This window comes from Anabrus simplex, chromosome 2 (assembly GCF_040414725.1).
Source record: "Anabrus simplex isolate iqAnaSimp1 chromosome 2, ASM4041472v1, whole genome shotgun sequence".
In the NCBI taxonomy this organism is placed as follows: domain Eukaryota; kingdom Metazoa; phylum Arthropoda; class Insecta; order Orthoptera; family Tettigoniidae; genus Anabrus; species Anabrus simplex.
The window spans coordinates 72,722,718-72,735,455 of NC_090266.1; the positions used below are offsets into that span (position 1 = coordinate 72,722,718).

General features: G+C 41.6%; 1 protein-coding gene across 1 annotated transcript in view; it reads left to right on the plus strand.

Annotated features, from left to right (window-relative positions):
- Positions 1–12,738, plus strand: part of Ae2 (Anion exchanger 2) — a 237,331-nt gene that overhangs the window by 8,099 nt on the left and 216,494 nt on the right. The window contains exon 2 of the mRNA XM_067139840.2: positions 11,960–12,123. Coding sequence (XP_066995941.2) covers positions 11,960–12,123 — 164 coding nt within the window. The remainder of the gene's footprint in view (positions 1–11,959; positions 12,124–12,738) is intronic.

Sequence of the window (12,738 nt, forward strand, 5' to 3'; positions counted from 1 at the left end):
GCTCAGCTCAGTGTTCCTCTTACAAGACAAGGCTCAGCGCCCCTCGTTTACGCTCCCAAGAAAACAGGCAGGGGATACCGTAGATGTTGGCCAGACTTTGGGTCAGGGAAATACAACTGGGGAGGAGGACCAGTAGGCTACCTCGCCCAGGCGGCCTCGCCTGTTATGCCTCCTTGTGGAGGGATGGGAAGATTGGAAGTGACAGGCAAGGAAGAGAGAAGGAAACGGCCGTTGCCTTAAGTTAGGTACCATCCCGGCATTTGCTTGGAGGAGAAGTGGGAAACCACGGAAAACCACTTCGAGGTTGGCTGAGATGGGAATCGAATCCACCTCTACTCAGTTGACCTCCCGAGGCTGAGTGGACCCCTTTCCAGCCCTCGTACCACTTTTAAAATTTCGTGGCAGAGCCGGGAATCGAACCCGAGCTTCCGGGTGTGGCAGCTAATCATGCTAACGACTACACACAGAGGAGGACTCAGACTTTTTTAGTTCTCTAAAATCTGTATGAAAGAAAAAATATAGCACTTTTACTTGCTTCTGCGATTTTTGTATTTGATAGAAAAACGTAATGTCGCTCTCCCTTCCCCCACCCTCCCCCACCCACCCCCCTGAAAATATTCCTGGTTACGACCTGGCGCTAATCATGCTTCCTTCTATAGTAATACACAGCATACCTATTTTTTAAATTTATTTATACTAGGATGACTACTGTAGATGAAAAAATGCTCACTAAATAATGCTGGAATGAATCAACCTTTTATCTAAACAGCCGTTATTACTATGTGTTTGTATAATATTAGGGAGCAAGAAGTGTCCATTGTTGACGGGACAGTCATATAGCATGTGCAAGTTATCTACTCCCACCCCCAGCTACTTTCCGCCAATATTCAAGCAGACTGTTTTATTCGCCTTACACGGGACGCAGCGGTAATCCCATCTATCGGAGATGAGTGGCAGGAGAAGAGACAAAGCACTGACTGACTGACTGACTGACTGACTGATTCATCATGGCCGAGCCAAAACTACTGGACATAAAGAAATTAAATTTTGAGAATGCATTTATATTACTATGTAGGTGCTCGCTAAGAGAGGATTTTTGGATATTCCTTCGCTAAGGGAGTGAAAAGGGGGGTGAATTTTTAAAATGAGTGTATCTATATCTCTAAACTTTAAAAGTTTACAGATGTATAAATCGATATTTAGAATTTCCTTTAAAAATAAACAAACACGTATTTTTTGTTTCCGGAAAATACCGACAGGAGGGATGAAAAAGGGTGAAAAAGAGTTTGAGTGACTTTAATGAGGAACCTGATATCTAGGAAACTGAAGATATTATAGACCTGAAAATTTGTATTTTGTTTCTCCTTTAAAAATACAGACTCACGTATTTTTTATTTTTGGAAAATCCAATTAATGGGGGGTGAAAATGGGGGGTTAATTTTTAAAATGAGTGTATCTATATCTCTAAACTTTAAAAGCTTACAGGTGTAAAAATTGGTATTTAGGATTTCCTTTAAAAATAAAGAAATGCGGATTTTTTATTTTCGGAAAATGCTGATAGGAGGGGTGAAAAGGGTGAAAAAGTGGTTGAATGACTTTAATGAGGAATCTTGTATCTAGGAAACTTAAGATATTATAGACCTGAAAATTTTTATTTGGGATCTCCTTTAAAAATAAACACATATATTTTGTTTTTAGAAAATCCAATTAATGGGGGTTAAACAGGAATGACTAATTGGGGTGAATTTTTAGAAAGATAATGTCTACAGTCTGTCTCAGAAACGTAAAATGTTACAGACGTAAAAAATGGTACTTGGAATCTCCTGTAAGAGTAAAGAAACAGAGGTGATTTGTTTTTGGAAACTCCACTTAAGGGGGACTAAAAAGGGGTTGAAATTTTAAAATGGGCATTTCTAAAGTATATCACAAAAACTTAACATGTTACAGAAGTAAAGAATGGTATTTTTGATCTTTATTTAAAGTAAGGAAACATGTAATTTTTGTTTTGGGAAAAAACAATTGGGTGGGTGGGGGGTAAAAGTGACTGAAAATGAGATTGAATTCTTTTAATTAGGATACTGATATCTCAAAAACTGAAGATGTTACAGACGTGAAATTTGGTATTTGGAATTTCCTTTAAAAATAAATAAATACGTATTTTTCGTTTTCGGAAATCCACTTAAAGGGGGGAAATTGAAAAATTACGCGAATTATTTGTATGAAGATACTCTTATCCCAAAAGCGAAAAATTTTACACACTTAAAAATTGGTATTTGGAATATGCTTTAAAAGTAGAGAAACATGTATTCTCGGAAAATCTAATGAAGGGGGAGGGGGACGGCGAAAGAATTGAAAAATTAATTGAATTAGTTGTATGAGGATACTTTCATCTAATGAAAACTAAAGTCGTTACTGGCGTGAAAATTAGTATTTTGATCTCCTTTAAAAACAAAGGAAAACGCGTTTTTGGGGGGGAAATCATCTTAGGGTCGGGGCTGAAAAGGAGTTGAATTCCTTTTATGAGGGCACATATCTCAAATATGTTACAGTCGTGATAAATCGTATTTAGAAGATCCTTTACTATTAAAGAAATAAGTACTTTTTGCCGGAGAATGCACTAAAGGGGGCGGGGGGGGGGGAGGAGGTGAAAGAAGTGGAAAAAGTGAATCCTTTTTATGGGGATACTTATATCTCAAACCTTAAGGTACGGTAACAGACGTGAACATTGGTATTTGGAATCTCCTTTAAAAAGAAAGAAATACGTATTGTTTTGTTTTCTGAAATGCACTTAAAGCGGGGGGAGGGGGGAATAGAAAAATTATTTGAATTACTTGTATGAAGATATTATTGTCTCAAAACTGAAAGATTTTGTAGACGTGAAAATTAGTATTTGGAATCTGCTTTAAAAGTAAAGAAACACGTATTCCCGGAAAATGCAATGAAGGGGGGAAGAGGTGAAAGAATTGAAAAATTAATTGAATTAATTGTATGAGGATGCTTACATCTAATAGAAACGAAAGTTGTTACGGACGTGAAAATTAATATTTGGATCCCCTTTAGAAACAAAGAGAAAACGTTTTGTGGGGGAAACCATCTTGGGGGCGGGGGTGAAAAGGAGTTGCATTCCTTTTATCAGGACACTTATCTCAAAAACTGAAGATGTTAGAGTAGGGATAAATGGTATTTAGAAGATCCTTAACTATTAAGGAAACAAATATTTTTTGCCGGAAAATTCACTTGTGGGAAGTGAAAAGAAGCTGAATTCTTTTCATGGGGATACTTATATCTCAAAACTGAAGGTAACAGACTTGAACATTGGTATTCGGAATCTCCTTTAAACATAAGGAAACACGCCTTCCTTTTTTGGAGGGGGAACGGCGGTGGGGTGAAAAAGGAGTTGAGACCAATAGATTTTACTGTTCATAATGTACTTATTCTGATCATAAACCGATCATTTTCAATCTTTCCTGGTTTCGTTTTCAAGAGCCATCTTTTTCCTTTGGAGAACTTAAAGTTAGATTACAGTAGATTCTCCTGACATATAAATAAAAAACACATTTGAAACGAAATGGCATATGGCTTTTATTGTCGGGAGTGTCCGAGGACAAGTTCGGCTCGCCAGATGCAGGTCTTTTTATTTGACGCCCGTAGGCGATCTGCGCGTCGTGATGAAGATGAAATGATGATGAAGACGACACATACACCCAGCCCCCGTGCCAGCGAAGTTAACCAATTAAGGTTACAATTCCTGACCCTGCCGGGAATTGAACCCGGTACCCTGTGACCAAAGGCCAGCACGCTAACCATTTAGCCATGGAGCCGAACACATTTGAAATAAACGATAGGAATAATATTGATCGTGCAATTGTTCACCTCTATAGTAAGTTCAATAATGCACGGTAGTATACACTCGTATCGCCAGAAATCCCGCGCACTTGCCTACGCGCAACAATGGTGTTGGTCACATTGTCAGCAATGACAATGGCAGCAGATGTAATTTACCGCCAAGTAGCGGTCTTGCATCTTGCTGTGGGCTCCAGAACATCAATGATAATAATAATAATAATAATAATAATAATAATAATAATAATAATAATAATAATAACCTAAATTCAACTAATACCACCCACCCTAATAATAAAAATTCAAATGTTCTGGAACGTCGTCAAAATGTGTGGACCACGCTGGAAACTTGACCTGGCCGGGTAATGACTACGAATGCAGTCCGGTCGCGGGTTCAGTACCGCCAAGGCACCCAAGACACCACCACTCCGGTTCTCCTCAAGGATTTGATCGATATTAAAAATGCTTATAGGAAAAGATGGCAAAAGTTTAGGGACCTTGCTGGCCGGGTGGAATACCAGGACCTAGCCCGGGAAGTACGAAATCGATTGCTGGAAAGAAAGATTGAAAAATGGGAGGAACTTTGCCGTAATCTCTCAGAAAACCAATCAGATCGCGAAATTTGGCGGATTCTCTCAGATAACGAGTCAGATCGAGAATTTCGGCGGGTTATATATAAAACGTTAAGCATTCAATTACACATTTCAGTATAATACCGTAGCGAAGCACGGGTATCTTGCTAGTTTTATATATATAGATGAAAAATGTATGTATGTTCAGTCCGTCAGCGCTTCCGCTGGTGGGATCCTCAACAGCTCTGCCATCAGCTGTCACAGATGGCCTAGGCATCACTGAAGAGGCGTACTAGGGAAATGAGGAGTGAGGTAGTTTCCCGTTGCTTTCCTCACCGAGCCAGAGTTGCTATTACATATCAGTGTGCTAAGCCCACTGAAATGCATCAACCGACCCTATGAGCAACATTTTCACACCACTCATAGCAGGGACTGGCTGCATAAGGTATTCGCATTACTAGCATCGCTCATACCTCAGTCACTTTCATATTGTCAAAGCCAAGGATAAGACAGAGACAGATCTATGAAAGTAACAGAATTACTGTAGCCTATACCAGAAGACATAGTGCACTGTAAACACTAGGTCCTGTCAGCAAAGGCCTAGATGAAAAATACTATAATTTTTTATATTAACTAAGCTATCTATATAGTTAGACTAGCTGATGTACCCGTGCTTCGCTACGGGATTCTCAGAAAGACTGACTTAGTGGTTTTCCTAACTGAATTCAACATAGGTCATTACAAAAACGTCCGTAGGAATGTAGGGATTGAAAGCAATGTTATCATATAAAATACTCGATCAAATGAAAAACCGCACGCTTTCTCACTTTCAACGAACAGTACTACGATGCCGATCTAACAGTCCAGAATTCCAGAACTGGAATAACCAGGTCGCAGACTGCCGTGAACACTCCTCTGTCATTATTCCGTTAAATATGCACACCACTCAGTCCAATCAGTGCTTCAGAGTAGAGATTGAATAGCTCGAGTGCTATGATGAACCAGTGTGTTACATACCAGTAATATCAGAAATTGTATGAAACAGAGGAATGGCATGCTAAAGAAGAAAGTTATCTAACTCCCCAGCTACTTCCCGCCATATACAGGTACACTCGGTACGACCAGGCGAGTTGGCCGTGTGGTTAGAGGCGCGCAGCTGTGAGCTTGCATCCGGGAGATAGTGGATTCGATCCCCACTGCCGGCACCCCTGAAGATGGTATTCCATGGTTTCCCATTTTAACACCAGTCACACCAGACTGTACCTTAATTAAAGCCTAAGCCACTTCCTTCACACCCCTATTCCTTTCCTACCCATCGTCACCATAAGACCTACCTGTGTCGGTGAGACGTAAAGCAAATTTTAAAAAACTCGGTACGCTGCAGTAATCCTATCTATCGGGGATGAGTGGAAACAGAAGACAAAGGGCACATCACAACAAACAATGGCCAATGTAATGTTATTGTTGATAAAGTTTATGAGCTTTCTATATTGCAGGCGTTCACATTAGTTTTATTTCGACTCTGTGATATTAGGGCGTCTTACAAAATTATTTATATCGTAGACTGTCGTTCCTTATTGTCAGACTTTGCATACCTATTTTCACTAAATTCTGTTTACCCATTTTCTCGTGACTCGGCGCTGATATGGAGTTAGGAACAAAAATCCAATTTCATGAATATCCCTGTGATTATATGCGGCACGGTAACAATGTATAAGACATAAGTGATCGGAAATGTAATAACTTCTTACATAACTACTACTAACTTACGACATAACTAAAGTTATGTTAGTTATGTAGTATTCATCGATACGACCACAAATAACATAAATAACTTATTTGAGAATTACATTTCAGGCCTTCCCCTAAACTACCATTTCACTCAGCGTGAATACAATTATGTATAGCCTATATTGTAGGGACTTATTTCCCATCTTTGTCTACCGATTTCCATTAAGATACGGCCACTAATAATATGAATATTTGAAAATTAAATGTCAGGCCTTCCCCTAAACTACCATTTCACTCAACGTGAACAAAATAATTGAAGCCTAGATTGTAGCGGTTCATCACCCGACTTTACATTCCGATTTTCATTAGATTCTCTTCAGCCGTTTTCTCGTGATGCGTGCACATACATGCAGACAGACAGATAGACAGACAGACAGACAGACAGACAGACAGAAATTACGGAAAAGTAAAAAATGCATTTTCTTGTTACTGTGGACATGACCGATACAGAAATACCATTCTTTTCAAATTCTGAGCAATGTACAGACAAAACTCAAGAGTCTAGAATGTTTATGCACATTAGTCAAATGTAGGCGGAGAAGTGGACGACGCACCGGTAACCCAGACCGCAATAAACGGCGACGGACTGTCACTCCTGATAGTGTACGATGTGTTACACTGTTCCACTGTTGCGCCAGAGCCTAGGAGGACGCAGATCTGTCCTGCAATGCCATTCGGATGAGGTGTCGGTCTTCCCCGTGGGTGGTCTGGGTTGTGCTACCAGACCCATCTCGTCGTGTTCTATGGCCTTCTGTGAACCATTCTGTACATACCCGTTGCACTGCCGACACACTTCGTCCCACACGAGCAGCAATTTCCCGGTTGGATGCATCACGTTCTCTCATATCAATAATGCGCCCTCTTTCAAACTCACACATTTGACGGTGCGGTTCTCGCATACGTCTGCGAGACATCCTGCGCGTCTGCTCAACTCACACTGATCCATTACCTTCGGTTTATAGCGACAACGAGAGCCGCAGGCACATTTTACCAGTCGGTGGTGGTGCGCCGAGATATCGATGTGGACCTTGAACCTGAGGGCCGACATAATTCAAATGTTAATCTTTTCTTCAGAACATACTAGTGCACATGTCCTGTGAATATGAACTTCCTATCTCTAGTCTTTCAAAGTGTTTTGTTTTTATGGACGTGAGTGTATTTATGTAGGTAGGTAGCTACGGGCATCACGAGAAAATTACTGCAGATAATTTAATGAAAATCGGAATGTAAAGTCTGGGAATAAGGTACTACAGTCTAGGCTATACATAACTTTAATGCGCGGTGGATGAAATGGTAGTCTAGGGGAAGGCCTCTAAAACTTAATGTTTTAAATACCTATGTTATAGGTCCCATAGAAAGGTATTACATAACAGAAGTTATAGAGAATACAATTTCCAATCATTTATGTCTTATACAGTTTTACCATACCGACTATGACAATGCAATTCATGAATTTAGACTTTAGTTGCTTGGTCCATATCAACGCCGTTTAATCGTGTTAACTGGAGATGGTTTTTGTCATTTTGTAAGTTGCAAAACCGCGTGGTCGTTGGTCCGTGTCGACAAGGACAATTGTGAAGATGATTATACTAAATGGGAATAATCGTAAAGGAACGATCGCTTGAAGAATCAGATCACAATATGAAGATAAAGTTGGAATTCAAGAGGACAAACTGGGGCAAATATTCATTTATAGGAAGGGGAGTTAGGGATTGGAATAACTTACCAAGGGAGATGTTCAATAAATTTCCAGTTTCTTTGAAATCATTTAGGAAAAGGCTGGGAAAACAACAGATAGGGAATCTGCCACCTGGGCGACTGCCCTAAATGCAGATCAGTAGTGACTGATTGATAGACAGGAGGGAGTCATGAAAGGAGGAAGGACTCCTTTTACATTAGATGCCCTAATATCACAGAGTCGGGAGGAAACAAAATATGAAGGCCTACAGTATCGAAAGCTCATAACACTGATCAACAATATAATTACATTGACCATTGTTGTAATGTGCTTTGTCTCTTCTCCTGCCACTCATCTCCGGTAGATGGGATTACTGCTGCGTCGAGGGTAAACAAGCATGCCTGAATATTGGCGGAAAGGAGCTCGGGGAAAGTAGCTAGTAACATACATAAGGATATTATACAGTAGTTAAACCATTGTCAACCTTTTGTTTTATTTTAAACCGAGCGAGCTGGCTGTGCGGTCAGGGCCACGCGGCTGTGAGCTTGCATCCGGGAGATAGTGGGTTCGAATCCCACTGTCGGCAGCCCTGAAGATGGTTTTCCGTGGTTTCCCATTTTCACACCAGGCAAATGCTGGGGCCGTACCTTAATTAAGGCCACGGCCGCTTCCTTCCAACTCTTAGGCCTTTCCTATCCCATCGTCGCCATAAGACCTATCTGTGTCGGTGCGACGTAAAGCAACTAGCAAGAAAAAAAGTTTTATTCTAAAACTTGGCATGGTTAGGTTAGCTGTTTAAAGGTGGTTAATCAGACCTTACATCAAACCTATGTCTCTGTATTCTGAACTTGTTCCATAATATTTTTTAAATACTTTTGATTTGTAGTTATACAGATTGTCACGGAAATGAGTGATGTCTTCTCTGCCTCATTTTCCGCCTCCGTAGCGCAACGGTTAGCATTATCAGCTGCCGTCCTTGGGGACCCGGGTTCGACTCCCAGTACTGCCAGAAATTTAAGAATGGCAGCAGGGCTGGTATGTGGTTAAAATGGCACTTGCAGCTCGTGCGCGGAAAGAGCTGCACCACCTCGGGATGAGCACACGAGTTTACTTTAGCCTCATATTACCTTTAAACATTCTCCAGGAAGATGAAGTGTACAATGAGCTTCGTATTTATTTAATGAGCGAATTTTCTCTAAAAATGTTGCCCTTTCCTTCAGGAAATTATAGCGGTATAGAAATCCACGAACGACACATTTTTAAATGACATTTCGCAATAAGCATGGTCTCTACATTTTGAATTGAGAGTTAAATCCTCCCGTCTGAGGAAATTGAACCTGTCAGTTAGAACAATGAATATAATATCGTTCTCCTTTGCGGTGTAGAGGTTAATATGATTAGTTGTCGCCCCCGGAGGCCCGGGCTCGATTTCCGGCTCTGTCACGAAATTTGAAAAGTGGTACGAGGGCTGGAACGGGGTCCACTCAGCCTCAGGAGGTCAACTGAGTAGAGAGGGGTTCCATTCGCTCCTCAGCCATCCTCGAAGTGGCTTTCCATGGTTTCCCATTTCTCGTCCAGGCAAATACCGAGATGGTACCTAACTTAAGCCCACGGCCGCTTCCTTCCCTCTTCCTTGTCGATCCCTTCCAATCTTTCCATCCTCCAAGAAGGCCCCTGTTCAGCATAGCAGGTGAGGAGGTCTGGGTGAGGTACTGGTCCTCCTTCCCATTCGTATCCTCCAACCCAAAGTCTCATGCTCCAGGACACTGCCCTTGAGACGGTAGAGGTGGGATCCCTCGCTGAATCCGGGGAGAAAACCAATCACGAAGGGTAAACGGATTATGAAAGATCTAATATAATATAGCAAACAGGATGCTTTCTTCTTTTAAATTGGACATTTGGTGTGGCAAACACACTGTTCTTGGGACAGGGTAAAAGAGATCGGGACGAATAGTAATAATAACGTTGTTGCTTTTTACGCCCCCCCCCCCCGTCCGACTCGTTGGCTGAATAGTCAGCGTACTGGCCTTCGGTTCAGAGGGTCCCGGGTTCGATTCCCGGCCGGGTCGGGGATTTTAACCTTCATTGGTTAATTCCACTGACTCGGGGGCTGGGTGTTTGTGCTGTCCCCAACATCCCTGCAACTCACACACCACACATAACACTATCCTCCACCACAATAACACGCAGTTACCTACACATGGCAGATGCCGCCCACCCTCATCGGAGGGTCTGCCTTACAAGGGCTGCACCCGGCTAGAAATAGCCACACGAAATTATATATACGTCCCCCTAACTACTATTAACGGTTTCGAAGACACCGAGGTGCCGGGATTTTGTCTCGCAGGAGTTCTTTTGCGTGCCAGAAAATCTACTGACACGAGGCTGACGTATTTGATCGCCTTCAAATACCACAGAACTGAGCCAGGATCGAACCTACCAAGTCGGGATCGGTCGGAAAGCCAGCGCCTCAACCGTCTGAGCCACTCAATCCGGCCAAAAAAAAAAAAAAAAAGACATCTAACCACCCTAGTTTACAGGCTATCTGTAGACCTGGTGCCCTCTCTTCTTTTTCTATTTCCGCAACAATTTTACAATCCATCAACATATTTGTATACCGATTTTTTTTATATCTTCCTGTTGTCAGTTTTAACATCACACTAACCGGGCGAGTTGGCCGTGCGGTTGGAGCTGTGAGCTTGCATCCGAGAGATAGTGCGTTCGAACCCCACTGTCGGCAGCCCTGAAGCTGGTTTTCCGTAGTTTCCCATTTTCACACCAGGCAATTAATGAAGGGCACGACCGCTTCCTTCCCACTCCTAGCCCTTTCCTATCCCATAGTCGCCATAAAAAGTATGTGTTTCGGTGCGACGTAAAGCAAGTCGTAAAATAAAAAAGAACATACTAACTCAGGGTCCCATAAGAGAAAATGGAAATGTGGATTAATGTGGACCTCTACCCATTAACTGACAGGTTCACCTATAGAATGGACACCGACAGACGCATCAAAAGATTATTTAAAGTAATCGACTCAAAGAAGGTCAAATTAAACTGGCCGGAAGAAACTAAGGCGGGCCTTGAAGAAATGACATCATAGAAGATCGTGGAGCCTTTTTTTTTTTTTTTTTTTGCTTTACGTCGCACTGACACAGATAGGTCTTATGGCGACGATGGGAGAGGGAAGGGTTAGGAGTGGGAAGGAAGCGGCCGTGGCCTTAGTTAAGGTACAGCCCCAGCATTTGCCTGGTGTGAAAATGGGAAACCACGGAAAACCATCTTCAGGGCTGCCGACAGTGGGGTTCGAACCTACTATCTCCCGAATACTAGATACTAGCCGCACTTAAGCGACTGCAGCTATCGAGCTCGGTGTGGAGCCTTTTAGTACAATAGTAGCCAAGCACAAATTCGTGGAGAAACCTTAAGAGAAAACAAGTTGGAAGTGATCCACAGAACGCAAGATGCATTTCATGAAGAGTTCTTGGGAAGATAAGAAGACGAAAACCATCGGTCCAACGAACAAGTTCAGACGCGCTCATTGAATGGGCACAACGAAGAAGAAGAAGAAGAAGAAGAAGAAGAAGAAGAAGAAGAAGATGAAGATGATGATGATGATGATGATGATGATGATGATGATGATGGATACTAATTCAGATTTTCAATGGTGACTGGGTAGGAAAGGTTTAAAGCTCAGGAGAAAATGACTTGTGGCCTTAAATATGGTACAGCCACAGCATTTTCCTGGTATGAAAATGGAAAGCGATGGCAAATAATTTTCGGGGCTGTTGACGGTGGGATTCGACCCACCATCTCCCAAATGCAAGTTCACAACTACCAAGTCTGCACCGGACAGCCAACTCACTCAGTAAGCATACCTTTCTAAAGCGATTTTTAATTGAAGTGATTTGAGGAATCAGAAGATGCCAACTTGATTGCTCAAAATATGCCTCGCTGTGTTAAATATCAACATGCTTCACCTTTTACAACTGAATTTTTCTTCTCTTTTAAAAACTGTGTTTGATTGTGGAATTTTATTGTTTAAAGGGCATTGTCATTTTTTTTCATTCCTCATTTGCAGCCTACTCTCTGGAATGACCAGTCCTGAAGAAGATGAAGAGAGAGAGGAAGGAGTTTTGAGCAGTGAGTCTGAAGCTCAAATCTCAGAAAGGGCAGCGTCATGTGGCGATACTTCCCTATATGGCTCGCCATCAGATGCCCTGCGTAGAGTTCAGTTCCAGATCGGTAAGTCAAATGCGTTGGTCTCAAACAAGATCAGATACTCGTATGCCAAGTTGGTTACGATTGAGTACGAACTAATATTCACGTTTACTTTAGACTTGCAGAATATTAGTAGCCGTTTTGCATTAACCCTTTCTCTCTCAAAATGTTCAGTTGTTACCCAACGCCCACTCGTAATTTCTTCATCTCATTCCAGTGTTGAACAATATTAAAACCTACATCAGGTGAATCAAACAATTATGTACACATTTAAGGATGTAATTGAAGAGCTCGTTTTCAAAACTCACTCAGTCAAAAAATATTGATTTTTAAGGAAATACATTTTTTACCAACTTTGCTTTACGGGAGTAGAAAGCTGGGTGGACTCAGGTTATCTTACTCATAAATTAGAAGTAATAGACATGAAAGTAGCGAGAATAATTGTAGTACAAACAGGTGGGAACAATCGCAGGAGAATACTCGGAATGAGGAGATAAAGACTAAGTTATGAATGAACTCGTTGGATGAAGCTGTACGCATAAACCTCCAACAAAATATCCACTTTTCCATTAAAACTTTCATTGATTATTTCTTCGAGATAGATGTTGAACAGTGTCGGTGATAATGAGCAGCCCTGTC